General features: G+C 43.8%; 3 protein-coding genes and 5 non-coding genes across 9 annotated transcripts in view; 7 read left to right on the top strand and 1 right to left on the bottom strand.

Moving 5' to 3' along the window:
* Positions 1 to 26,539, top strand: part of LOC121306486 (lysine-specific demethylase 6B-like) — a 665,627-nt gene that overhangs the window by 493,478 nt on the left and 145,610 nt on the right. The window lies entirely within an intron of this gene.
* Positions 250 to 323, top strand: trnan-guu. Its single transcript has one exon. It is a non-coding gene; the product is annotated as a tRNA-Asn (tRNA).
* trnan-guu lies at positions 1,589 to 1,662 on the top strand. Its single transcript has one exon. It is a non-coding gene; the product is annotated as a tRNA-Asn (tRNA).
* LOC121306627 lies at positions 5,134 to 5,268 on the bottom strand. Its single transcript, XR_005948232.1, has one exon. It is a non-coding gene; the product is annotated as a U8 small nucleolar RNA (small nucleolar RNA).
* On the top strand, positions 6,555 to 6,627 carry trnav-uac. The gene has a single exon. It is a non-coding gene; the product is annotated as a tRNA-Val (tRNA).
* Positions 6,791 to 6,872, top strand: trnal-aag. The gene has a single exon. It is a non-coding gene; the product is annotated as a tRNA-Leu (tRNA).
* si:dkey-111f13.5 (plectin) lies at positions 9,298 to 18,778 on the top strand. 2 transcript variants are annotated; one of them, XM_041238244.1, is made up of 6 exons: positions 9,298 to 9,467; positions 10,862 to 11,058; positions 11,671 to 11,916; positions 14,321 to 14,448; positions 14,756 to 14,825; positions 18,516 to 18,778. In XM_041238244.1, the coding sequence occupies exons 1-6, from the start codon at positions 9,332 to 9,334 to the stop codon at positions 18,681 to 18,683; spliced, it is 945 nt and encodes a 314-aa protein (XP_041094178.1). In that variant the 5' UTR covers positions 9,298 to 9,331; the 3' UTR covers positions 18,684 to 18,778. The 2 variants fall into 2 exon arrangements, with proteins under 2 accessions (XP_041094178.1, XP_041094177.1); XM_041238243.1 differs by having other exon boundaries at positions 10,853 to 11,058.
* LOC121306502 (ephrin-B3-like) overlaps positions 24,829 to 26,539 on the top strand; it is a 45,433-nt gene continuing 43,722 nt past the window's right edge. The window contains exon 1 of the mRNA XM_041238242.1: positions 24,829 to 25,045. Coding sequence (XP_041094176.1) covers positions 24,933 to 25,045 — 113 coding nt within the window. The 5' untranslated portion in view covers positions 24,829 to 24,932. The remainder of the gene's footprint in view (positions 25,046 to 26,539) is intronic.

Below are 26,539 nucleotides of genomic sequence, written 5' to 3'. Positions count from 1 at the left end.
AATTTCTACCTATTCAACTCAAATCAGTAGTCATTCTACCCCTAAACCTGTGATCAATCTTTTTTGTGCAGGTTCACAGCGATTAGGATCTGATCTGCTCTCCATCTGTGACTCAGGACGAGCAAAGGAGAATCGTGGGCATTCTCTGCACCCTCACCGTCATCTCTGTGGGGACCTATAAGTTCCTGGCGTTCTTCATTACCATGTGTTATAGCCTGGCATATCAGCTTAAAATGAAAACAGAGTGCAGTCTCTGTGGCGCAATTGGTTAGCGCGTTCGGCTGTTAACCGAAAGGTTGGTGGTTCAAGCCCACCCAGGGACGGGTCATTTTTCTTTAAAAAAAAAAATAAAAAATAAAAAATTCCTTACGAAACGTGGAATATTCCACAAATTCCACAAAAAAAGTATTGAGAATATAGCCGACTGATTAATTTGCTTTTAACGAACACTCTTTAATTTTAATTATTTTTTTGTAAACCCTTTAGTGTTGTTAAGTAATATTTTAATTTGCAAGCAAATCTACTGCTTCGGTTAATTTCACACTAGAAAAATTCTAAAAGATGACTGTCGTGTCTTGTGTTAATACAATAACTGGGTTATTACAATGTTACACCACCAGGGGGTAATAAAGCACCGTGTAACTGTGTAACAGACAGAAAGGGTGTGTTAATATTTGTGGCACTGCAGGTAGCTAATTTTAACAAAGGATCTTAACTTTTGAGGACATAAATGTTATTGCAATTAATAAAATCCCTGCTTCCTGGAGTGAAACGGGCTGTTACTGACAGACATGTACTGAAGCTCCAATAAGCACCTTATTGTATTTATGTGCTGTTATTGAAGGACATGCATGCTCCAGTCCCTTATATTCCCTCCCGCCCTCTCCGCTCGTCCTCTACGACCGACTTGTTCTGCCTCCTCTTCTCTCTCCTTCCTCCCGTGCTGCTCCTCCTCTTAACTCTCCTTCCTCCCGTGCTCGCTCCTCCTCTTCACTCTCCCTCCTCCCGTGCTGCTCCTCCTCTTCACTCTCCTTCCTCCCGTGCTGCTCCTCCTCTTCACTCTCCTTCCTCCCGTGCTGCTCCTCCTCTTCCCTCTCCTTCCTCCCGTGCTGCTCCTCCTCTTCCCTCTCCTTCCTCCCGTGCTTGCTCCTCTCCTTCCTCCCCCGTGCTGCTCCTCCTCTTCACTCTCCTTCCTCCCGTGCTGCTCCTCCTCTTCCCTCTCCTTCCTCCCGTGCTGCTCCTCCTCTTCCCTCTCCTTCCTCCCGTGCTCGCTCCTCCTCTTCCCTCTCTTCCTCCCGTGCTTCCTCCCGTGCTGCTCCTCCTCTTCCCTCTCCTTCCTCCCGTGCTCGCTCCTCCTCTTCCCTCTCCCCCCTGTGGTGGAAGCAGTTACCGGTTCTCCTCAGGACTGTGCAGTCTTTTACTCCACTGTCTTCTCAAAACACGCTTATTCAACCTTTATTCCAAAATTCCTATGTATATATCATTTTGTATGTTCCTTTATTTCTATTTATTTTGTGTATATTGTATATTTTGTTTAAATTAAGATAAAAGCGTCTACTATATTAGCTTAGAGATGGGTTAAAGCGCAGTCTCTGTGGCGCAATTGGTTAGCGTGTTCGGCTGTTAACCGAAAGGTTGGTGGTTCAAGCCCACCCAGGGACGGGTTGTTTTTATTTAAAAATAAATAAATAAATAAAATAATCCTTACCAAACGTGGAATATTCCACAAATTACACACACAATACAATTAAAGAGTGTTCGTTATATATATATAGCATTGAGAACATAGCCGACTGTATCTTGCTTTTAACGAACACTCTTTAATTGTAATTATTTTTTTGTAAACCCTTTAGTGTTGTTAAGTAATATTTTAATTTGCAAAAATCTACTGCAACGCCCAGCCTTGTCAAAAATTGAATTAAAAAAAAAAACGACAAACCTTAAAAAAAAAACAGTGAATTTCAGTTTATTTTACAATTGAATTATCCAATATTTACAGCATGACTTAAAATAAACGAGAAAAACAATTTTAGAAGAAAAAAACGTAAACGTATGATGATTTATTAAATAACACAATATGTTTTGTTATAAATGTAAAAATATTAGTCAGGGCGGCGTGTTGGTGGATATCTCCCCCCGGCTCTGGTCTCAGCGGCTCCAGTAAGGGAAAGGGATTCCCTGGGCGAGACTGTCCGGTGCTCTCGGTCGCTCACTGTTCAGGGAAGCCTCGTAATACACGGACGCGCCCCGGGCATCGCACTCCCAACCCGGCCATCTCCCTCTCGACGCATCGGCGGTTTGGAAGACCCGGAGCGGACCCAGCGGCGCTCGGCGAGGGCTCCGGGGCTGTGCCGCGCATCTCTGACTCGTTTTGGGTAAATGCCGCGCTCTCCTGTTTTGAAACCACACCTGGAACAGAGAGAAAGACGGAGAGAAGTAAATACAGGCTTCATTTGTGATTTATTTACGAGGCAAATAGACGGATTGCAATGTACGCATATTGTGTTATTGTATAAATTGTAGTTTAACTGGATGGCAGCAGAAGCCACAGCTTTGCGATGAATTCAAACGCCCTACCTGTACGCGAGACTCCGCGATCCCCGTGGTCTCGGAGAGCTGTAGCCGCTTCTTGTAGTCCGGATACGGGTCTTTCTCGAAAGCGCTCCTCAGGAACTTTGTTTGCTCTTTACTGAAAACGGTCTTTTTCCTCTTGCACCTCCCTCCCGACTGGAACCTGCAAACCGGAGCGACTCCGGATCCTGCGCTCGGGTTCCAGAGCGTCGAGCCGGGTTCTGGGTTCGCATTCCAGTGTTCCAAACTGCATTCCGCTACCAGCGTGCTCTCTGGACTGCTCGAAGCTGTTCGATAAAGAATACAACGTTATAGATTATAGACCAGTCGACAGATAAACACTCGGGTATACAGACAAGCCCCCTCTCTTCGTGAGATTGAATGCTGGGTTTCAAACACTCCCTCAAATGCCTATAGCTGCGGGTTTCAGCCGCACACTCACCGTTAAAGCAGAACGCGTCTCCCCGCTGCTGCATCAAAAGCTCGCTGACTCCCCGAAATGCCGGATAGCTGGCGCCCAAATTGTAGTCTTCCTCCAGAGACAGAACCGTGCCCAGAAACTCCTCCATTTCCCTGTCAAGATCCATTCCGTAGACCCGTCATTGCGGAACCGAACTCCTCTGATTCCAAACCGAACTAAACTTCGACCGGCTGCTTCATTTCCACCGTATATATACGGTATATATTTATTTCCAATATCAAACGCAGTAAAGAGACGTTTAATGTCTTAAATGGTTCTTAATTTCTTTCAGTGGCTCTGATCGACAATCAAAAGCGGATTCTTTGATCAGAACAGGTCGGGGGAGGATCTGAGGTATTGTTCGATAGACCTCGGGGACTTTGAAGAGACCGAGGTGACAGGATCGCTGGCTGTCTCCCATTGTAGTGCTATTGACAGACTGGCCATTAAAGGGGAGCCGGGGACCCCAGTCTTTGAAGCGCGGCCGGGTGGATGAGAAGTAAAGCTGGTCTTTATTGTCACAGCGATTACATTTGTCTTTAATAATTAAATCCTGTTTTGTTTTGTTTTTTAAAGGAGAATAATAATGTCAAAATAAATAGATACATCAAGGTAAAGTTACCAAATGAAAAAATCAGAATTCCTTGGGAGATCTTAAGAGAACTCGAGATATATATATCTGTTTGTAGTTTGGTCGAATTGTTTTTCCCCACTAAAAAAAAATGAATTCAACTTTAAAGAGGAGATGAAACGTTTTGAAACGATGAATTGATAATAGATCTATTTAATAACATATATGTCACTGGAGATAGTTTGATACTAGATACGGTTTGATGTAAACCAGTCTCTCTGTCTGTATACCGTGATGCTGCAGACGGTAAACTGGAGTGGACTTGATGTGACCCAAACCCGTTGCTACTGCAGCGTCCCCTCTCCCCCTGCAGAAAGTTCACGCTGTGTGTTTCCACAGCCGAGTCGTTGACAGGGCAGCATGCTTGCCTGGGCCACATCTCCGCTATCTCTTCTACAAATTGAGCTGCCGGAACTAGAAGGCAGATAGTCGTCGTCATATTGAGCAGCCAGCTCCCCTGTCCAGACTATATTATACAATGTCATATATTAGATTGCATCAAAACGATAATGGCAGCAGTGGGATTCGAACCCACGCCCCCGAAGAGACTGGAGCCTTAATCCAGAGCCTTAGAAGAGTTTAATAAATACAAATATAAGAGAAAAACTTTTTTAAAACTTTATTAACAGTTAAATAAAATACACGAGAGAGAGAGAGAGAGAGCACCTCATTGTAAATGGCATTTTAAAACCATACATAATCTGGCCACCCAACCCATTTTTTATTTTTTCCATACAAGCGCCTTTTTCAAAGCACACACACACACACACACACACACACACACACACACACACACACACACACACACACACACACACACACACACACACACACACACACACACACACACACACACACACACACACACACACACACACACACACACACACACACACACACACACACACACACAGTGTTACAATATGGTGTCTTCAAGCAATCCAGGATTTGCACATCACAGGAGAGCAGAAGGGAGTAAACTCTGTATCGATTACACACACTCTGAATGAGAAATCCGCACACACATCACAAGCAAAATAAAAGCGTGTTATTTTTATAAGCTGTGTGTGTGTGTGTGTGTGTGTGTGTGTGTGTGTGTGTTTATCTGTCTGTAGTCGGTGTCTCTGTCTGTGTGTGTGTGTGTGTGTGTCTGTGTGTCTCTGTGTGTCTCTGTCCTCTGTGTGTGCCTCTGTCTCTGTGTGATATGTATTAAAATAGACACAATGTATTTGTTTATCCTGAATAAGAAAGAAGCGAGAGAGATAAAAAAAAAAAAAAAAAAAAACACACCTCCAAATGCGACCAAACTGTAAATAAAGATTCCGGAGAGAAACACACACGCCGTTAACTTCGATTTCTATTGTAAGTTCTGTGACTGCCCTCTCATAATAACACGACAACGGCAATAATTAACCACTATAACTATAATAATGACCCTCCTTTCGCTGATTGTCCCTGATCGCCAGTGATAATCAGAATGGTATCGGAGCGGAGTTACAATCCCCGACCGAGAAGGAGCGCTTAATCACCGGCTCACTGCTCTCCATTCATCACGCTCTGCGGCTGCATTGCTGCAGTAACAGGTAAGGATACACCTCACTGGTGATAACACAGCGCCGGGCTAGAGAGGCGAGCGAGCCGGGAGAGACCTCCCGCAGCTCAGTGTGACACAAATCATGTTACCACTGAAGCGAGGACCGCACACTGATAAGACACGCTGACACAAACAGTACAAACGTGCACATGTATTGGCTCATAGACCACGGGAGCGCTGCTTTACAAAATAATTTGCATACTGGTATCACGTAATGTCTTTATAATATATAGCACTAGACCCTGATATAGATGAGATCCAGCCCTCTGAAATGTCTTTATAATATACAGCACTAGACCCTGATATTGATGAGATCCAGCCCTCTGAAATGTCTTTATAATATACAGCACTAGACCCTGATATTGATGAGACCCAGCCCTCTGAAATGTCTTTATAATATACAGCAGTAAACCCTGATATTGATGAGATCCAGCCCTCTGAAATGTCTTTATAATATACAGCACTAGACCCTGATATTGATGAGATCCAGCCCTCTGAAATGTCTTTATAATATACAGCACTAGACCCTGATATTGATGAGATCCAGCCCTCTGAAATGTCTTTATAATATACAGCACTAGACCCTGATATTGATGAGATCCAGCCCTCTGAAATGTCTTTATAATATACAGCACTAGACCCTGATATTGATGAGATCCAGCCCTCTGAAATGTCTTTATAATATACAGCACTAGACCCTGATATTGATGAGATCCAGCCCTCTGAAATGTCTTTATAATATACAGCACTAGACCCTGATATTGATGAGATCCAGCCCTCTGAAATGTCTTTATAATATACAGCACTAGACCCTGATATTGATGAGATCCAGCCCTCTGAAATGTCTTTATAATATACAGCACTAGACCCTGATATTGATGAGATCCAGCCCTCTGAAATGTCTTTATAATATACAGCACTAGACCCTGATATTGATGAGATCCAGCCCTCTGAAATGTCTTTATAATATACAGCACTAGACCCTGATATTGATGAGATCCAGCCCTCTGAAATGTCTTTATAATATACAGCACTAGACCCTGATATTGATGATATCCAGCCCTCTGAAATGTCTTTATAATATACAGCACTAGACCCTGATATTGATGAGATCCAGCCCTCTGAAATGTCTTTATAATATACAGCACTAGACCCTGATATTGATGAGACCCAGCCCTCTGAAATGTCTTTATAATATACAGCACTAGACCCTGATATTGATGAGATCCAGCCCTCTGAAATGTCTTTATAATATACAGCACTAGACCCTGATATTGATGATATTGCTATAAGAATGTGGTTCCATAGTGTAGTGGTTATCACGTCTGCTTTACACGCAGAAGGTCCTGGGTTCGATCCCCAGTGGAACCAGCCCTTTCTTTGTTTTATTTTTATTTATTTTATCGCGTTATTTATTTATTAAAATCAGGTTACTTCGAGGATGTTAATTCGTTCCCTTTAATATTTTGAAATGAATCACCAGTGTTCCGTGGTAGAGAATAGCTGGGTTGGGCTGGGTAGTTTTTCAATCAGAGGTAGCGTGGCCGAGCGGTCTAAGGCGCTGGATTAAGGCTCCAGTCTCTTCGGAGGCGTGGGTTCGAATCCCACCGCTGCCAAAGAGGTAACATTTTGAGGTTTATTTTTAATTAATGTATTTGATTAAAACACGTGCATAATATTTACACAGTTTTTAAAAAAAAAAAAGATTAAATTTGAGTCTGATTAAAATCACAATCAAAGCAATAACTCATGTTGCCCACAAGAGGGCGCCAATTTGCTATTTTAAAATAAACTAACCTTGAACTCCAGCCTGTGGAGTTTAGTAACGCCGGCGCTATCACACCCAATACAAGCTGTGCTTTAATCAATTCATTCATATTAAAACAAAGACGTCTGCAAATGTAGAATATTCCCGTATATCGTCAGCTTTTGTGTTTGCATTTTATTATTTATCGTACAGGAAATATTCGTCCACATTCGGAACACGCCCAGTCACACGATCTGCCTGGAGGGAAAAAACACACAGCATGCTTTCCTTATGAGGAGAAAAATAGGAACCAGACAGACATGCAGACAGACAGAGGGTGTGCTAGGCAGGCATCAAAACCCTCTTTTTCAGAAGCAGCATCAAACCCCCGAGTCTCCCCTGGTGTGTCGTACAGAGTCCTGAAACCTGGTCTCCTGAAACCGAGTTCCAAGCCGTAAAGGGTTCCCTCGGTTTAACAAAAAACGATACTAATAATAAACTGTATGGTATAACGAAGGCGAGTCAAGCCATCTGGACTAGACTGTTCCCACAGGAACTAACCGCTCCCCAACCACTCAACTCCACTGCACTTCAATCACCGCCTCACCCCGAATCAGACAAAGAGCCGCTCCGCTCCCGGCAGGCGAGCAGGTGAGAGCCGCTCCGCTCCCGGCAGGCGAGCAGGCGAGTGGGGGGCGGGACAGCAGAGTCGGAGAATCACACCAGATTGTTGGGGACTTGATTTGTAAATCGGCAGAGAGAGAAAGTAGATATACTGTTTTGGAACACTAGTATAGGGGGTACAGTACTGCATGTGCGCATTATACAGTATGTGCGCATTATAGTATAATCTATATAGGCTCGGTATTCCTGAACTAGATTTTATTATTAATCTATTATCGGTATTCCTGTAGTATTATTAGTAGTAGTAGTTGTTTGCTCTTGGCATGCGATGTTGAGCTAGCAATCTTATATGTAGTACCAGCAATAATAATAATAATAATAATAATAATAATAATAATAATAATAATTCCAAATCTGGAGTTTAGTTAGATTCAAATGGGATTTTGTGCATTTTATATATATATATATATATATATATATATATATATATATATATATATATATATATATATATATATACACACACACACACACACACACACACACACACACACACACACATGGATTGATTGAAGTCTTTGATTGATCAAAGGTTCAAGTAGAAACTGTATGAGAAGAGAACAGAATTACAAAATAAAAGACAATATGTTTATTTAAACAGAAACCCTCTTCCGCTGCGCGCAGGGTTGGAAGCCGCACTGGAATTCAAGTCAAGCCTATATTAATAATTTGTAAGTGAAATAGCGTCAGCCCTGCCCTCCTGTGGCGACTCGAGGAACTACACCCAATGAGGCTGAATTAATAGCCGGTTATTTATGGCGTATTTAGCAACACTTTAACCCGTGTTTCTGGGTCCTGTTGCTCCTGCAGTCGACTTCTCGTCCTTTTACAATCTGCCTCTTTGAGACAGCAGGGAGAATCCTAGCTGACAGGCAACGGCAATGCATAAATCCGTTCAAATAACATTTACATCAATAGATAAATACAACGTTCTTATCTTAAGCAACCGTAAGGAAAAACAATGTGTTTTTTTTTTTTTTTTTTTTTTTTTTACAAAATGCAAGAACAAATGTGTCTTTTATTTCCTTCATAATAAAACATGTTTTCCTGCCTCGCTGAATACAATCTTTTCCTGTAGATAACCCTGCTGCTCTCTCAGATCTAATCTGCTTGTGGATCGATTCTCTATTGCATATTTGATAATAATAATAATAATAATAATAATAATAATAATAATAATAATAATAATTTGTGTTTGGTTTTATGAAAAATAAATACAAAAATATTCCACACAAAAAAGTAATGCAAATAAATAAATAATACAATTCTATGAAATTAAAACATAACTTGTTTTCTTGAATATATTATGCATTGGTCTTCGGATGAGACATAAAACAAGCAAGGTCCTATTGGAAGAGACTCTGCAGCAGCAGCAGCTTGTTAATGATGCAGAGTTCACCCCCCTGGTCTCTGGTCTATGGATAAAAGCGTCTCTGCTAAGTGACCCATTAATAACAGTCCCTGCTGGACTCTTATCCTAATACATTTTACAGTGGCATTTACTGGATTCATGATTCGATATTATATGATTATTACAATGTTACTTTTAGCACAACACCCCATCTTGTGGCTGAATTGAGAAATCCCCAGTGTTTCTGGTTGCACGGCAACTCTCTGGAGCTTGTGTTGACCACGCTGGGAGCCATGGCCACTGTTCAAACCGAATCCCCGAGTCTGGTTCTGAAGCGACCCACCGGGACCTCGAACACCGACCTACTCGAACGAATCGTTAACCGGACCACGCTGTCGACGCAGCGGGCGACGCACCGACACATACTGGGTAAATAGCAAAAATCCGTGTCGCCGGATTTAATCTCCCCTGTCCTCATTTTTTAAAATATATTTTACTCCATAGTTGTTAATAATTATAATAGCACACAATGACTTTTTACAGTTCTCAAATAAAACACGTTTTTAAAATGATATCGTTAGTTTTTCAGCACCAAAGAGAGTGAGTTACAGGCGCCAGTTACATTTCTGTACACACAAGATATTCAGTACCCGAAGTTGAAAAGTCTTCCCTGTGCTTTACCAGACCTCTCTGTGCTTTACAATGCTTCCCTATGCTTTACCAGACCTCTCTGTGCTTTACAATGCTTCCCTATGCTTTATCTGTGCTTTACAATGCTTCCTATGCTTTACCAGACCTCTCTGTGCTTTACAATGCTTCCCTATGCTTTACCAGACCTCTCTGTGCTTTACAATGCTTCCCTATGCTTTACCACACCTCTCTGTGCTTTACAATGCTTCCCTGTGCTTTACCAGACCTCTCTGTGCTTTACAATGCTTCCCTGTGCTTTACCAGACCTCTCTGTGCTTTACAATGCTTCCCTGTGCTTTACCAGACCTCTCTGTGCTTTACAATGCTTCCCTGTGCTTTACCACACCTCTCTGTGCTTTACAATGCTTCCCTGTGCTTTACCAGACCTCTCTGTGCTTTACAATGCTTCCCTGTGCTTTACCAGACCTCTCTGTGCTTTACAATGCTTCCCTATGCTTTACCAGACCTCTCTGTGCTTTACAATGCTTCCCTATGCTTTACCAGACCTCTCTGTGCTTTACAATGCTTCCCTGTGCTTTACCAGACCTCTCTGTGCTTTACAATGCTTCCCTGTGCTTTACCAGACCTCTCTGTGCTTTACAATGCTTCCCTGTGCTTTACCAGACCTCTCTGTGCTTTACAATGCTTCCCTATGCTTTACCAGACCTCTCTGTGCTTTACAATGCTTCCCTGTGCTTTACCACACCTCTCTGTGCTTTACAATGCTTCCCTATGCTTTACCACACCTCTCTGTGCTTTACAATGCTTCCCTGTGCTTTACCAGACCTCTCTGTGCTTTACAATGCTTCCCTATGCTTTACCAGACCTCTCTGTGCTTTACAATGCTTCCCTATGCTTTACCACACCTCTCTGTGCTTTACAATGCTTCCCTATGCTTTACCAGACCTCCTGGGCTTTACAATGTGCTTTACCAGACCTCTCTGTGCTTTACAATGCTTCCCTATGCTTTACCAGACCTCTCTCTGCTTTACAATGCTTTCCTATGCTTTACCAGACCTCTCTGTGCTTTGCAGTATTAAGGGTGGATAAACAGCTTGTTCGGCTTAGGGTTGTAATTAGTTCGATGTTATCTCTGTTTCCTGTGTGTTTCCTAAACACTCCAGTGATTGCAGATAAATTCCAGAAAACTAAGAAAAAGAAGAAGACTGCGCCCGTGTGTGGGGGCGAGCAGGAGCGAGGCGCGCTCCCTGAGCACGAGGAAGAGGAGGGCTCAGAGGCAAGCGCCCTCTGCAGGCTGGAGGAGGAATTGCAGGAGCTGAGAGCCGGCGCTGAGCGGGAGAGAGAGCTTGCCATGCAACAGCAGAAACAGGTACAGCCCGTCTTTCCTGTTACTGCAGTCTCAGTAAGATTTTCTTCAAGGAACCGGCTATTTAAGCTCATATCTGATACGTACAGCTCTGGCTAAAAGTTTTGCGTCACCTACAGTTTTATGATTAGTACATAATTTAAAATAAATAAATAACTTTATGAACATAATTTAGATCTTTTTGATAAGGGTCTGTTTACCCTTTTTTTTTTTTTTTTTACCAGACCTATGCTTTACCAGGCTTTACCTCTCTGTGCTTTACAATGCTTCCCTATGCTTTACCAGACCTCTCTGTGCTTTACAATGCTTCCCTATGCTTTACCAGACCTCTCTGTGCTTTACAATGCTTCCCTATGCTTTACCAGACCTCTCTGTGCTTTACAATGCTTCCCTATGCTTTACCAGACCTCTCTGTGCTTTACAATGCTTCCCTATGCTTTACCAGACTCTCTGTGCTTTACAATGTGCTTTACCAGACCTCTCTGTGCTTTACAATGCTTCCCTATGCTTTACCAGACCTCTCTGTGCTTTACAATGCTTCCCTATGCTTTACCAGACCTCTCTGTGCTTTACAATGCTTCCCTGTGCTTTACCAGACCTCTCTGTGTTTCCCAGGTTCTGGAGGCTCGGTTCCAGGAGGTTCTACTGAACAGAGACCGCTTGGAGGAGGAGAGGCTGCACCAGCTCTCCCAGAGGCTGAGGTTAGAGGCAGTGGAGGCAGCGCAAGTCCTGGAGGAGAGGCAGAGGGAGGACGAGAGGCGAGCAGTGCAGGACGCCTGCCGGGCTCTAAGGCTGCAGCTTGCAGAGGAGGCGGAGGCAGAGAAGCAGAGGGAGGTGCGGAGGGTGCTAGCAGAGGCACAGGTAACCCTTATAACAGCTCACCACACTAAGCTATCCCTATGTTCTCCCAGGCTTTTCCTATGGCTGTGTAATGAATTAGTTAGTCCTGTTTTTTAATATGCTTTACCAGACCTCTCTGTGCTTTACAATGCTTTCCTATGCTTTACCACACCTCTCTGTGCTTTACAATGCTTCCCTATGCTTTACCAGACCTCTCTGTGCTTTACAATGCTTCCCTATGCTTTACCAGACCTCTCTGTGCTTTAAAATGCTTCCCTATGCTTTACCAGACCTCTGTGCTTTACAATGCTTTCCTGTGCTTTACCAGACCTCTCTGTGCTTTACAATGCTTCCCTATGCTTTACCAGACCTCTCTGTGCTTTACAATGCTCCCCTATGCTTTACCAGACCTCTGTGCTTTACAATGCTTCCCTATGCTTTACCAGACCTCTCTGTGCTTTACAATGCTTCCCTATGCTTTACCAAACCTCTCTGTGCTTTACAATGCTTCCCTATGCTTTACCAGACCTCTCTGCTTTACAATGCTTTCCTATGCTTTACCAGACCTCTCTGTGCTTTACAATGCTTCCCTATGCTTTACCACACCTCTCTGTGCTTTACAATGCTTCCCTATGCTTTACCAGACCTCTCTGTGCTTTACAATGCTTCCCTGTGCTTTACCAGACCTCTCTGTGCTTTACAATGCTTCCCTATGCTTTACCAGACCTCTCTGTGCTTTACAATGCTTCCCTGTGCTTTACCAGACCTCTCTGTGCTTTACAATGCTTCCCTATGCTTTACCAGACCTCTCTGTGCTTTACAATGCTTCCCTATGCTTTACCATACCTCTCTGTGCTTTACAATGCTTCCCTATGCTTTACCAGACCTCTCTGTGCTTTACAATGCTTCCCTATGCTTTACCAGACCTCTCTGTGCTTTACAATGCTTCCCTATGCTTTACCAGACCTCTCTGTGCTTTACAATGCTTCCCTATGCTTTACCAGACCTCTCTGTGCTTTACAATGCTTCCCTATGCTTTACCACACCTCTCTGTGCTTTACAATGCTTCCCTATGCTTTACCAGACCTCTCTGTGCTTTACAATGCTTCCCTATGCTTTACCAGACCTCTCTGTGCTTTACAATGCTTGCCTATGCTTTACCAGACCTCTCTGTGCTTTACAATGCTTCCCTATGCTTTACCAGACCTCTCTGTGCTTTACAATGCTTCCCTATGCTTTACCAGTCCTCTCTGTGCTTTGCAATGCTTTCCTATGCTTTACCAGACCTCTCTGTGCTTTACAATGCTTCCCTGTGCTTTACCACACCTCTCTGTGCTTTACAATGCTTCCCTGTGCTTTACCAGACCTCTCTGTGCTTTACAATGCTTCCCTATGCTTTACCAGACCTCTCTGTGCTTTACAATGCTTCCCTATGCTTTACCAGACCTCTCTGTGCTTTACAATGCTTCCCTATGCTTTACCAGACCTCTCTGTGCTTTACAATGCTTCCCTATGCTTTACCAGACCTCTCTGTGCTTTACAATGCTTCCCTATGCTTTACCAGACCTCTCTGTGCTTTGCAATGCTTTCCTATGCTTTACCAGACCTCTCTGTGCTTTACAATGCTTCCCTGTGCTTTACCACACCTCTCTGTGCTTTACAATGCTTCCCTGTGCTTTACCAGACCTCTCTGTGCTTTACAATGCTTCCCTATGCTTTACCAGACCTCTCTGTGCTTTACAATGCTTGCCTATGCTTTACCAGACCTCTCTGTGCTTTACAATGCTTCCCTATGCTTTACCAGACCTCTCTGTGCTTTACAATGCTTCCCTATGCTTTACCATACCTCTCTGTGCTTTACAATGCTTCCCTATGCTTTACCAGACCTCTCTGTGCTTTACAATGCTTCCCTATGCTTTACCAGACCTCTCTGTGCTTTACAATGCTTCCCTGTGCTTTACCAGACCTCTCTGTGCTTTACAATGCTTCCCTGTGCTTTACCAGACCTCTCTGTGCTTTACAATGCTTCCCTGTGCTTTACCAGACCTCTCTGTGCTTTACAATGCTTCCCTATGCTTTACCAGACCTCTCTGTGCTTTACAATGCTTCCCTATGCTTTACCATACCTCTCTGTGCTTTACATGAATTAGATGGAACAAAGGTGTTAATTAGTTAACACAATACAGTCCCTGTGTTTCAATTTTTGCACAATTATTGAGCATCAAAAATTATTGAGTAACAAAAACGACACAGAGAAAACACTGTAACACATGCTGACCAACGTATAACTTAGCTTTACTGAGCTGCTGTATTTAATGCATGTTAAGGTGATTTTGAAATACGTGTGTGTGTGTGCGTGTGTGTGTGCGTGTGCGTGTGTGCGTGCGCGCATGTCTGTGTGTGTGTGTGTTTGTCTCTTTTGCAGGCTGAGTTTGCACTGCGACAGAGCGAAGCCGAGGAGGCGGTCAGACAAGACTGCAAGAGAGAGGGAGCACTGGAGAGAGAGAGGCAGGAGGAGAGACACAGAGAGGAGCTCCGGCTTCTGGCAGGGGAGTGAGTGCTGAGAGGCAACTGTTACAAAAAATAAAAGACAGGAATTTTTTTTTTTTTTTACATTTTTTTATGAAATACGAAAATATTAGCTTGTACTTTTAATTACCTGTCCATCGATTGAAAGGTATTGTAGGGTACTGGCCAGTGAGATGCAAGGAAATAATAAGCCAGTGTTCTAATCTTGCACTGTAACCCTGTGCTGCCCTGTAACACCTGTGAGTCGCCTGGGATAAAGTCATCTGACAAATACATTATTATTATTAATAATAATAATAATAATAATAATAATAATAATAATGTCTTCCAGAATATCTGGGCTCAGACAGCAGCTCTGCGGAGTGACGAGGGAGAAGATGGAGTACGAGAAGGCGTTTAAGGTAAAAAACGAAATATTGAACGACCGTTCTCTTTCAGTAACGCCTCTAGCAGATACAGCTCTGAGAGGTACAGCTCTGGTCAGAAGTTTTGCATCACCCTCTATATAGAATGAACTAATTTTGCTTCATAAAGTCAAACGATACCTGCTGAGTAAAGTTCCCTTAACATATTGAATTGCACACAGCTTTGTAGTTTTCCCAGACACACCACATTGAAAAATGTGAGATTCGTTACAGCTATAGTGTGTCTTCTGCAAATTTTTGCTGAGTTTCGGCAGCAGGGGGCGTCGGCGGGCTGTATTTGAGCAAAGGGATTTGGCAGCTGTGGTTTGTAGCCGCGGATAACTTCAGTTCAGAAAGCGGGGGGCTGAATCATTATCACACATAGACTGAGAAAGCTTTATTTTTTAAAAAGCAAGAATCTGATTTCTCGTTAGATTTTTCTTTCTTTCGATTGCTCACCGCAAAACAAAACCGACATCTCTCAGCCCGCAGGGCAAGACGATCGATGCTGATACAAGCCACAACGATCAATAATATATCAATCAGTACACTCTGTTAAAGATAATAACAGTTTGAGAATGGAAAACGGTTATTTTATCGTTGTGCATTCTCCCCTACTGGCAGGGGAACGCATCTAAAAGCACTGAATCTGGTATTATTATTATTATTATTATTACTATTAGTATTATTATTATTTTAACGTTCCCGGTGTTTCAGAATAAAAGGGCGCTCTTTTTAAATATAAAGTCTTGCGCGAATAGAATTTCTTTTCAGCCGTGTGTAGTTCTGCTTGAACACCCTCCCCATGTCTCCAGTGGATTTGATTGGCTGGATGAAATCAGATCGCTGTTGCTGAAAATCTTTTGTCAAAATAGGCAGAATTACTGTTGACTTGAATAGGCCACACATGCAATTCATTTGAAACAGTAAGAGAAAAGCAACACACAGCCACCAAACGGAAAAATGCCCAAGACCTTTTAGAAGTTGTTTGCCTAATTAAAAGCACAAAGCTGTCTAACATTTCCACCCATCACGAGAGCCTGATTTACCGAGGTGGAAATTGAAATTCTCCCACCCGAGGTGTTCTCATGCAGGCAGGTATATAAAGGAGATTAAGGACACATCTTGAGCTGCTAGATTTGCACACTGCTGTCTGTACCCAGACTGAACCTGGTAGACAATGCAGCCTTTTAGAACTGGAACTCGGAACCTCAGAATTGGCTCAGGGTTCTCAGAACAGGCATCTGCAAGTCACTGTGGTTTTCATGCAGGCAGGTGTATACAGGAGATCAGAGACGCCTCTGGAGGAGCTTGGGTACTTTTCTGAATTCCGTTTGTGATTGAGTTTTCCTCTGGCACGTCGCCCGTGGCATTCCTAGCGCCAGGGAATTTATAACCCTGTTTTATTTTCCTGCGGAGTGACTTGTTCTTTCCAGGAGGGAGGTGCCCTGCACAGTTTAGGAACTGCACTCATTTGAAATAAGCCTTGTTATCACTGGCATCCTAAACTGTGCTGCCTTATCTCCTGATTCTGTGCTGTGACGTCTCTATCGCTGTGCTAGACAATGGCTTGGCTGGATCACACAGTAACGGGCTCACCTTAATTAACTCTGGGAGTGCTGATCCACTGCAGTGGAGCGCAGATTTGTATATAATATTCCCCTTATAAAAATATCCCCCTTAGTAAAAGCATGGCCACGTGTATTAAAGCACAGAGAAGTCTGGTAAAGCATAGGGAAGCATTGTAAAGCACAGAGAGGTCTGGTAAAGCATAGGGAAGCATTGTAAAGCACAGAGAGGTCTGGTAAAGCATAGGGAAGCATTGTAAAGCACAGAGAGGTGTGGTAAAGCATAGGGAAGCATTGTAAAGCACAGAGAGGTCTGGTAAAGCATAGTGAAGCATTGTAAAGAACAGAGATGTATGGTAAAGCATGGGGAAGCATTGTAAAGCACAGAGAGGTCTGGTAAAGCACAGGGAAGCATTGTAAAGCACAGAGAGGTCTGGTAAAGCATAGTGAAGCATTGTAAAGAACAGAGATGTATGGTAAAGCATGGGGAAGCATTGTAAAGCACAGAGAGGTCTGGTAAAGCACAGGGAAGCATTGTAAAGCACAGAGAGGTCTGGTAAAGCACAGGGAAGCATTGTAAAACACAGAGATGTATGGTAAAGCATGGGGAAGCATTGTAAAGCACAGAGAGGTCTGGTAAAGCACAGGGAAGCATTGTAAAGCACAGAGAGGTCTGGTAAAGCATAGTGAAGCATTGTAAAGCACATAGATTTTAGGGGTTAAATTTGGCTTGGGGCGAGTAGCGACGAGTCTGTAGGTGAAAACAGGATACAGAGAAAGAACTGAACGCCTGGTGAAACACGTGCCAGGAAGACCTAAGGGGTCGCTTACAGCATCTCCTCCACTGCTGGAAAAATAATGACGTCCTCCAGGGACCGTGTGTAAAGAGCAAGGCGGCTGATAAAGTGTGCGAGCCGTGAGTCACACATTACTGACTCACCCTGAGAACTAAGAAAGGCTAAACTAGCTAACCAGTTTATAGCTAACTGTATTTTTGCAGTTTTCCCCACATGCTTTACCCATGGTTATATCGTGCATTTACTACAGTTTACCCTGGTTTGCTGTATTTATTAATATACTTTACCAGCCCTCTCTGTGCTTTACAATGCTTCCTTATGCTTTACCATACCTCTCTGTGCTTTACAATGCTTTCCTATGCTTTACCAGACCTCTCTGTGCTTTACAATGCTTCCCTATGCTTTACCAGACCTCTCTGTGCTTTACAATGCTTCCCTATGCTTTACCATACCTCTCTGTGCTTTGCAATGCTTCCCTATGCTTTACCAGACCTCTCTGTGCTTTGCAACGCTTCCCTATGCTTTACCAGACCTCTCTGTGCTTTGCAACGCTTCCCTATGCTTTACCAGACCTCTCTGTGCTTTACAATGCTTCCCTATGCTTTACCAGACCTCTCTGTGCTTTACAATGCTTCCCTATGCTTTACCAGACCTCTCTGTGCTTTACAATGCTTCCCCATGCTTTACCAGACCTCTCTGTGCTTTACAATGCTTCCCTATGCTTTACCAGACCTCTCTGTGCTTTGCAACGCTTCCCTATGCTTTACCAGACCTCTCTGTGCTTTACAATGCTTCCCCATGCTTTACCAGACCTCTCTGTGCTTTACAATGCTTCCCTATGCTTTACCAGACCTCTCTGTGCTTTACAATGCTTCCCTATGCTTTACCACACCTCTCTGTGCTTTACAATGCTTCCCTATGCTTTACCAGACCTCTCTGTGCTTTACAATGCTTCCCTATGCTTTACCAGACCTCTCTGTGCTTTACAATGCTTCCCTGTGCTTTACCAGACCTCTCTGTGCTTTACAATGCTTCCCTATGGTTTACCAGACCTTTCTGTGCTTTACAATGCTTCCCTATGCTTTACCAGACCTCTCTGTGCTTTACAATGCTTCCCTGTGCTTTACCAGACCTCTCTGTGCTTTACAATGCTTCCCTATGCTTTACCAGACCTCTCTGTGCTTTACAATGCTTCCCTGTGCTTTACCAGACCTCTCTGTGCTTTACAAGGCTTCCACGCGCTTGCTAAATGACCAATTCATAATTATAATACAATTAAAATAATAATCGTTTCAATGGCGTGCTTGCTGTCCTGCCTGCAGGAGGTCCAGGTGAATTACAGGCGCTTCATTGACCTCACGGACTCCAGCCTGCACTCCGATTACCTGCTGGAGCTGCGGGCCCTGGGGAGGCCAGCGGGACTGTCAGAGCGCGGGGTCCAGACCGACGAGATCTCCACCCCACAGACACAGCCTGGAGCCACTCCATAGGGAACGCATTGCAAACCAACCATGCTTCCCTATGCTTTACCAGACCTGTGCTATACAATGCTTCCCTATGCTTTATCATACCTCTCTGTGCTTTACAATGCTTCCCTGTGCTTTACCATACCTCTATGTGCTTTACAATGCTTCCCTATGCTTTACCACACCTCTCTGTGCTTTACAGTGCTTCCCTATGCTTTACCAGACCTCTCTGTGCTTTACAATGCTTCCCTATGCTTTACCAGACCTCTCTGTGCTTTACAATGCTTCCCTATGCTTTACCAGACCTCTCTGTGCTTTACAATGCTTCCCTATGCTTTACCAGACCCCTCTGTGCTTTACAATGCTTCCCTATGCTTTACCAGACCTCTCTGTGCTTTACAATGCTTCCCTATGCTTTACCAGACCTCTCTGTGCTTTACAATGCTTCCCTATGCTTTACCAGACCTCTCTGTGCTTTACAATGCTTCCCTATGCTTTACCAGACCTCTCTGTGCTTTACAATGCTTCCCTATGCTTTACCACACCTCTCTGTGCTTTACAATGCTTCCCTATGCTTTACCAGACCTCTCTGTGCTTTACAATGCTTCCCTATGCTTTACCACACCTCTCTGTGCTTTACAATGCTTCCCTATGCTTTACCACAACTCTCTGTGCTTTACAATGCTTCTCTATGCTTTACCAGACCTCTCTGTGCTTTACAATGCTTCTCTATGCTTTACCAGACCTCTCTGTGCTTTACAATGCTTCCCTATGCTTTACCACACCTCTCTGTGCTTTACAATGCTTCCCTATGCTTTACCAGACCTCTCTGTGCTTTACAATGCTTCCCTATGCTTTACCAGACCTCTCTGTGCTTTACAATGCTTCCCTTTGCTTTACCAGACCTCTCTGTGCTTTGCAATTCTTCCCTATGCTTTACCACACCCCTCTGTGCTTAACAATGCTTCCCTATGCTTTACCACACCTCTCTGTGCTTTACAATGCTTCCCTGTTCTTTACCAGACCTCTCTGTGCTTTACAATGCTTCCCTGTGCTTTACCACACCTCTCTGTGCTTTACAATGCTTCCCTATGCTTTACCAGACCTCTCTGTGCTTTACAATGCTTTTCCATGCATTATAATGTTATGGTTGGACCCCATCCAATTTGAGAATGTTTATGCTAGTCTTTAAGTAACTTTATGTTACAATATGGGAACCAAACATCCTGAATACGGCTGTTTTGTTCTTGAGTGAGCGAGAGAGTAAACGCTGGGCCCCAGTGATCTAAACTTTGTTTAGTTTAGTGTCTGCGGTGTTGAACGTGGATTGGATTATTTTTCAGTTCCATCCTTTTACATTTCAGTACAATCTAAAAAATAAGCCCTTGATCTGCCGTCCTTGCATTTATGAAAAGAAATTGAGAGAAATAATTAAAAAAAAAAAAGAAAGTCCCCCAGCTATGGAAGGATATTATATTATACTATATGATATTATATGATATTATATTATATTATATAAGCCCATTTTCAATATCTCTCAATAATATTCATTATTCAGCTTTGCTGTGTTAATGTTACAGTTGCTTTAGAAAAAGTTTTTTTTCTTCTGTGTATCTGAGTAATGCATGGTGAAACAATGCAGTCATGTTTAATGGCAACATTACAGGCCATGCACTTAGTGTGTCCAGGGAAGACTTGAAGCACGAGACTGAACTGCTCCCTCCCTCCCTCACCCCCCTAAGAGACAGGGTGCTCCCTCCAGTCCAGGGAAGGCTTGAGACATGGAGACTGAACTGCTCCCTCCCTCTCTCACCCCCCCTAAGAGACAGGGCGCTCCCTCCAGTCCAGGGCAGGCTTGAGGCATGGAGACTGAACTGCTCCCTCCCTCCCTCACCCCCCTAAGAGAAAGGGGTCTCCCTCCAGTCCAGGGCAGGCTTGAGGTACAGAGTCTGAACTGGGAAGTGCCGCTGGCAAAGCGACCCAGCAAACAAGAGACCAGCAAACTGGGAACTGGGAACTGGAAACAGGCGAACGTGGCACTGGGAGTGTTTTTATTTTGTCTTGGCATGGTGTCACCTCTGAAATGGACGTGATGCAGGAAACGTTGATAAATATCCGTACAGATCCTGTTATCATACTCTACCCAGCACTAGGGGTGTAATGCTTGATATGTAACGTGTTACTGTAGTCTGGTTACATTTTTCAATAATTTGTAATTGTAATCTGATTCCATTTTTCAGTAACTTGTTACTGCAAGGGGTCCTTTTGCAGACAGGTAATGGAATGTGCTGTTTTCATAATGCGTGCCGTATTTAAAGTCTGGTAAGGTATCGATATGAAACTGCATTTAACGGCATTTTGAAGCGTCTTGTTTATCGGCACAGATCGAAGAGAAGGGAATTCCTTCTCTAATGAAACCCAGGCAGCCGCATGTACCCCCCCCCCCCCCCATCCCAGCTGCCAGTAGGACATGTACAACGTGCGGTTTGTCTAAAAAACATCTGCGCTGCTGGATTCAGGATGCAGAACAGTAGACGCCACAAGCACGCCAGATTGTGACAAAAAAATAAATATTATTGTTTTTTTGTTTTTTTTTCTTTAGCGGATGTGGGGCAGCGGTAGATATGCACTGTTACCGAGAGAAAAAAGGGGAGAGGGAAGAGGGGGAGCAGGGAGGAAAGGGGGGAGAAGAGGAGATAGAGGGGAGAGAGAGGTAAGGGGGAGATAGATGGGAGGGGGGAGAGAAGGGAGAGAGAGGGGGGAGATAGAGGGGAGGGAGAGAAGGGAAGAGGTCTAGTGCCCCTCAGTTCAGATCCCACATTGAGATACAAATCCATGACAAACGATTAATTAAAGTGAAGCTAAAACACACAAATCAAGCTACAATATGCACTATTGCTGCTTCAGCAGTGTGTGGTGGAGAGGACCGACTGCGCTGGTGCAGTAAACTCTTCATTCAGCCTCTCTGAGTCATCAAGGGGTATACCAGGAGAACATGCCCCCCACCAGGACCATGCCAGACCCGATCCAGTCCTAATGAAATGGCCGGGGAGCGTTAGAGTGAGACTGACCTACAGAACAGGATGTGACAGCAGTTCAAACCTTCTACATACCTACAGTGCTGCATGTGACAAATCTGTCAATGCCGAAGTGGAGGACAAACCAAAACACAGGGGAGCAGTGATGCTGTAGCAGGAGCTATTGGGAATACAAGCATACAGAAATGTGTTTCCAAAAACAGGGCTGTGTTTCCCCAGAAGTGAAGCTAGTCAGTGCTAAAAGGTAATCACCCCCTTATTGATTGACAATGGATCTGCAGCCGTCCTGGGAGGAAAGAGACAGTCATTTAAAGTGTGTTTGAATGGACTGATTAACACTTGGTGGGGTTTAGCTGACAATTACAGCCACCCCTGCTCTGTGATTGAAACTGCCCAATGGAAATGTATGGGTTTTTTTGTGTGCAGATTTAAATCTTTTTAATGGCATCTTTCCCATAGCAAAAGCATAGGGAAGCATTGTAAAGCACAGAGAGGTCTGGTAAAGCATAGGGAAGCATTGTAAAGCACAGAGAGGCCTGGTAAAGCATAGGGAAGCATTGTAAAGCACAAAGAGGTCTGGTAAAGCATAGGGAAGCATTGTAAAGCACAGAGAGGTCTGGTAAAGCATAGGGAAGCATTGTAAAGCACAGAGAGGTCTGGTAAAGCATAGGGAAGCATTGTAAAGCACAGAGAGGTCTGGTAAAGCATAGGGAAGCATTGTAAAGCACAGAGAGGTCTGGTAAAGCATAGGGAAGCATTGTAAAGCACAGAGAGGTCTGGTAAAGCATAGGGAAGCATTGTAAAGCACAGAGAGGCCTGGTAAAGCATAGGGAAGCATTGTAAAGCACAAAGAGGTCTGGTAAAGCATAGGGAAGCATTGTAAAGCACATAGAGGTATGGTAAAGCATAGGAAAGCATTGTAAAGCACTGAGAGGGATGGTGAAGCATTGTAAAGCACAGAGAGGTCTGGTGAAGCATAGGGAAGCATTGTAAAGCACAGAGAGGTATGGTAAAGCATAGGAAAGCATTGTAAAGCACAGACAGGTCTGGTGAAGCATATAAAAAACAAACCATGATAAACTAACCCTTATAAAGCTTGGTAAAGTATATTAATAAAAATTTGAAAGTAAGGTCAGGCTGGCAGTTAGTAGTCTCTAGACAAGCTAAAATATACAGAGAAAAATGCAATGCGAACCAGACCAAAAAGGAAATGTTAATAATTTATTAAATACCATTTGAAGCTATTTAACTCAATTGGGCCGCAGTTCACAGTAGGTCCGCAAGAGGGCGACACAGACTGTTTTGTTTTTTGTTTTGTTTTTTTGTTTTGTTTTTGGTTCTGGAACGCAGGCCGGCAGGAGTTACCCACGTCACTGGCTGTGGAAGCTGCGCTGTTTGTCTGCCTCCGCATCGTTTAATAATAGCGCTGTGCTGTCTCTCTTCTGTCAGGGAGTATTTGTAACTGTCTCTCTCGCTTCTTTCCTGAGATAAAATTATCTTCTTGTAAAGTGCTGCTGCAAAACGTCCCTGTCCCAAATACTAATGCGCACCGTGGCAGACTTGGAAATAATTGCAGTTGATGCAAACTTCAGCGAGACCCAGGTACAGCACAGGGGAGCAGGGTAGAGCCCAGGGGAGCAGGGGACAGCACAGGGGAGCAGGGTACAGCACAAGGGAGCCGGGTACAGCACAGGGGAGCAGGGGACAGCACAAGGGAGCCGGGTACAGCACAGGGGAGCAGGGGACAGCACAGGGGAGCCGGGTACAGCACAGGGGAGCAGGGTACAGCACAGGGGAGCAGGGTACAGCACAGGGGAGCAGGGTACAGCACAGGGGAGCAGGGTACAGCACAGGGGAGCAGGGTACAGCACAGGGGAGCAGGGTACAGCACAGGGGAGCAGAGTAGAGCACAGGGGAGCAGGGTACAGCACAGGGGAACAGAGTAGAGCCCAGGGGAGCAGAGTAGAGCACAGGGGAGCAGGGTAGAGCCCAGGGGAGCAGAGTAGAGCATAGGGGAGCAGGGCACAACACATGGGAGCAGGGTAGAGCCCAGAGGAGCAGAGGGGTGCAGGGTACATATATAGCAGGGTACATATATACGTGTGTGTGTGTGTTTCGTGTTCGGTTACTGACTACCTCCCTGGGTGCGCCCTAACCTTTAAAATCCCCGAGGCTCCAGATCCACTGTAAGCGTGGTAGGGTTGTGTCTGAAAAACGCCACTCCGGGTTTTCTCCCCGACGCTCGCCTTGGTTCCTCAAGCGCTCCAGAGCTGAAGGCGCTGGTTTTCCTGGGTTTAGTTTTGGAATGCGGGCTTCGCAGCGCTCCGGCTCCGCGTTTCAACACAAATCCAGTCCGGGTCGGGGAATGAATCGAGAGAGAAGAGAATAGGGTTTTTTTTTTTTTTTTTTTTTTTTTTTTTTCTTCGCCAAAACACAGACACACACACGGTAATGAAAACAGGATTGTGAGCAACGCAAAGCCAGCGAGTAAGAAGACAGAGAGAGAGAGAAAACGACCCGAGAAAGGTTGTCCAAAGACCGGGAGATACATGAGAGACGAGGCCGCGGTGCAGAGTCAGTCTGGCGGACGCTCTTAGCATTTTTATGCTCACATTTCGTGCAGAATTTGGCTCCAGCAACCTTAACCTCATAATCATATTTATCAAGTGTTGTTTTGCCTCGCCTTTCCCGGAGACACGTTTTACCAATAGAATGGCTCAAAGTGGTCAGCGCATGTGTGGATAGTTTTGCAAATATTTTATATATAGATATATATTTTTGTTATTATTATTTTTGTGTGTGTGTGTGTGTGTGCAAACAACCGAAGTTGAGGAGGGGGAATAAAATGGCTTCAACTCTCCCACTTATATATATAAAATTTTTTTTTTTTCTGGGATAGCTTAGTAGTCGAATTGACCCTAACATTTTCAAACTGGGATTTTTTTTAAAGTTTGGAGACAAAAAACTTCGGAATTCAAATCTTTTGAATTGAAGAAAGTGGGAAAAACGCAGAACAATTTTAACCTATTATATTATTATTATTTTATATTATTTTAATATTATTATTATTTGAGCCGGTAATCATCAGTCACTTCAGACGCGGACCTGCTGGGCCCTCAAGTTGTCCAGGAGTTGACAAAGCCACAAAGGAAATCTATACAAGTCTAACGAGACTATATATTAATTTTTATATCTGCCCCCTTTCTGTATAAATATACTGGCCAGGGAGAGAGCGATGGGCTGGCGGAGCGCTGCTCTGAGCGGTTTCGGGCTGATCATATTCTTCACAATGGATATAGGCGGCGCATCAAACCTGGAGCCAATATACTGGAATTCATTAAACACAAGGTGAGTGGAGTAGCATTATTATTGTTATTATATTTTCGTGTTTTTGATGTTCGATATCTTTCTTGTATGCGCTACCTTTCCAGACTGTTAGACTCAGCTGAGTCACGTTTGCAGTGTTGAATTGATTCATAAGTTTTAGATTATGATGTTTTTTTCCAGGCGTGTATTATGTGAGTGAGATCCCTCTCTTTCAAAGCTGCCTCGCAGTTTGCTTGAGAAATACATTCTTGGTCTTTTGTATTGATGTTAAGTTAGTTGGTTATGTTGTTTCTTCAACTTTTAAAGGAAACCTTTCACGATGCATCTTTGATCCTTTGGAAGTTGTGAATCTGCAGCTCTGAACACAAGTTTAAAAACTACAAACTACAGGACCATAATTAAGATTTTTTTTTTTTTTTTTATTTAAAACTACAAAATGCTGTCGCAAATAAAGTCTACCCGATGCCATATACAGGTGGTTCGTTCATATTTCGAAATACCACGTTTTTTAATTGGTCAGTGTTTTTTTTTTTTTTTTTTTTTTTCAGGGAAGTTTATGGCAAAACTATTTTAAAAAGCGCTGTGGAATTGAATCTGTTAACAAGGTAACATTATCCAGCAGCTTGCGAGCAGAATCAGTGCAAGGCTGATGCCAAACGTCCGATCGGAGCTGCCTGTCCTGCGGATGGTGAATGACCAAGCCTGGCCGTTTTGCGCGGCTCGGCTCGGCTCGGCTCGGCTCGGCTGTGTCCCGCAGAGGACCGGCATGGTTCACAAGCGTCACGCCGAGTGGGATGAGCAGCAGCGGCGGCGGCGCTGCTCCGGGTCCTGCAGTATTGTAAAGAAACCCTCTCAGAGCGCACACATGGTGCAAGCTCGCTGGCTGAAAAGTACAGTACTAGCAACGGGGTTTTTTTTTTTTTTTGGTCTTCCTTCTTGCTGTCGCTTAAAGAAACGAACTTGTTTGAACACGACCCGTGAAATTATTTAAATTAATTTTTCCGCGCGTTTTTTTTTTTTTTTTTTTTTTGCATGAATTAAGAATTGAAGTAGAGAACATTCAAAGAGAGAGAGAGAGATAACTTTTGTATGAATATTCATATTTATAAGTGCTTTTGTACCCGGGTCTAGTTTCGGGAATTCAGAAAGAAATAACACTTGACTTTTCTATGCATTAATATCTATAGAAGTGGATTGTATATGCAGAGGCATTGACCCGTTCTGGAACGGATCAAGCCTTCTAGAACGGCCAGTCTGGCCAGCACGTTCGGTGCTGCCTTGAACCCGCAGCCTGTGTTCCCTGTATGTAACGCCCATGCGATTTCAGCAAGAGCTGCGTTTTTATTCAACATTATCTATTTTAAAAAAAAGGACTTGTGCCCATATTTTTTTTAAAAACTTTCACACCTGACCAGTTTGTCACTTCGTGGGGCTGTGATCAACACGGGCAGCTTATATTAGTGGGTGTGAAACACGACAGAAACATTCCCCCGCCTAAAACAAATGAAATCTCCA

This window comes from Polyodon spathula, chromosome 48 (assembly GCF_017654505.1).
Source record: "Polyodon spathula isolate WHYD16114869_AA chromosome 48, ASM1765450v1, whole genome shotgun sequence".
NCBI lineage: Eukaryota > Metazoa > Chordata > Actinopteri > Acipenseriformes > Polyodontidae > Polyodon > Polyodon spathula.
Note: the sequence above shows the minus strand (reverse complement) of the source record. Positions and strands in the feature narration are given on the sequence as shown.

Coding starts and splice junctions, on each gene's coding strand:
- si:dkey-111f13.5 (XM_041238243.1), top strand. CDS start 9,332: ATGGCCACTGTTCAAACCGAATCCCCGAGTCTGGTTCTGAAGCGACCC. Junction 11,059..11,670: donor CCATGCAACAGCAGAAACAG/GTACAGCCCGTC, acceptor TGTGTTTCCCAG/GTTCTGGAGGCTCGGTTCCA. Junction 11,917..14,320: donor GGGTGCTAGCAGAGGCACAG/GTAACCCTTATA, acceptor TCTCTTTTGCAG/GCTGAGTTTGCACTGCGACA.